At 77.3% G+C, this 484-nt stretch overlaps 1 protein-coding gene across 4 annotated transcripts in view; it reads right to left on the reverse strand.

Annotated features, from left to right (window-relative positions):
* SLC9A3 (solute carrier family 9 member A3) overlaps positions 1-279 on the reverse strand; it is a 46,670-nt gene extending 46,391 nt beyond the window's left edge. For 2 of the 4 annotated variants that reach the window (XM_023194580.1, XM_023194579.1), the window contains exon 1: positions 65-275. In XM_023194580.1, coding sequence (XP_023050348.1) covers positions 65-275 — 211 coding nt within the window. Of the gene's footprint in view, positions 1-64 lie in introns of all 4 variants that reach the window. The other 2 variants (XM_023194578.1, XM_023194581.1) reach the window with 2 other exon arrangements.
* Positions 280-484: the final 205 nt, after the last annotated feature.

A 484-nucleotide genomic window follows, 5' to 3' on the forward strand; every position in this document is an offset into this window, starting at 1 on the left:
CCCAAACCCGGCAGAGGCGGCCGCAGACCCCGCGGGCAGATGCGGAGACCCCGGGGCCACTTACCGATCTTGGCCACGCTGGCCACGAGGATCCAGAGCGCGATGACGTAGGGATCCTGCACGTGGGCCCACTCGAAGGTGACCACCTGGAAGCCCCCGCTTTCGCCGTGCGCGTCGCCGGGCTCCACCTCCACGCCCCCGGCCCGCGCCAGCCCGCCCAGCGCCAGCGCCAGCAGCAGCCCCCGGCCAGGGCCCCTGGACACGAGTCCCCACATCGCCGCCTGCTTAGCGCGGGGCTGGGACGCGCATGTCGCGGAGGGGGGTCCCGGCTGGGCTCGGCCGTCGCGCGGGGCTGGGACCCGGCGAGGACCGGGCGCGCTCCGGTGCCGGTGCCTGCAACAGTCCGATCCCCGCCCGCCGGGGTGGCCTTTAATCCCGCGGCCCCCTCCCGCCCCGGGGCGGAGCCTGCCCGCCCCCGCCGCGC

This window comes from Piliocolobus tephrosceles, chromosome 4 (genome assembly GCF_002776525.5).
Source record: "Piliocolobus tephrosceles isolate RC106 chromosome 4, ASM277652v3, whole genome shotgun sequence".
Taxonomy (NCBI): Eukaryota; Metazoa; Chordata; class Mammalia; order Primates; family Cercopithecidae; genus Piliocolobus; species Piliocolobus tephrosceles.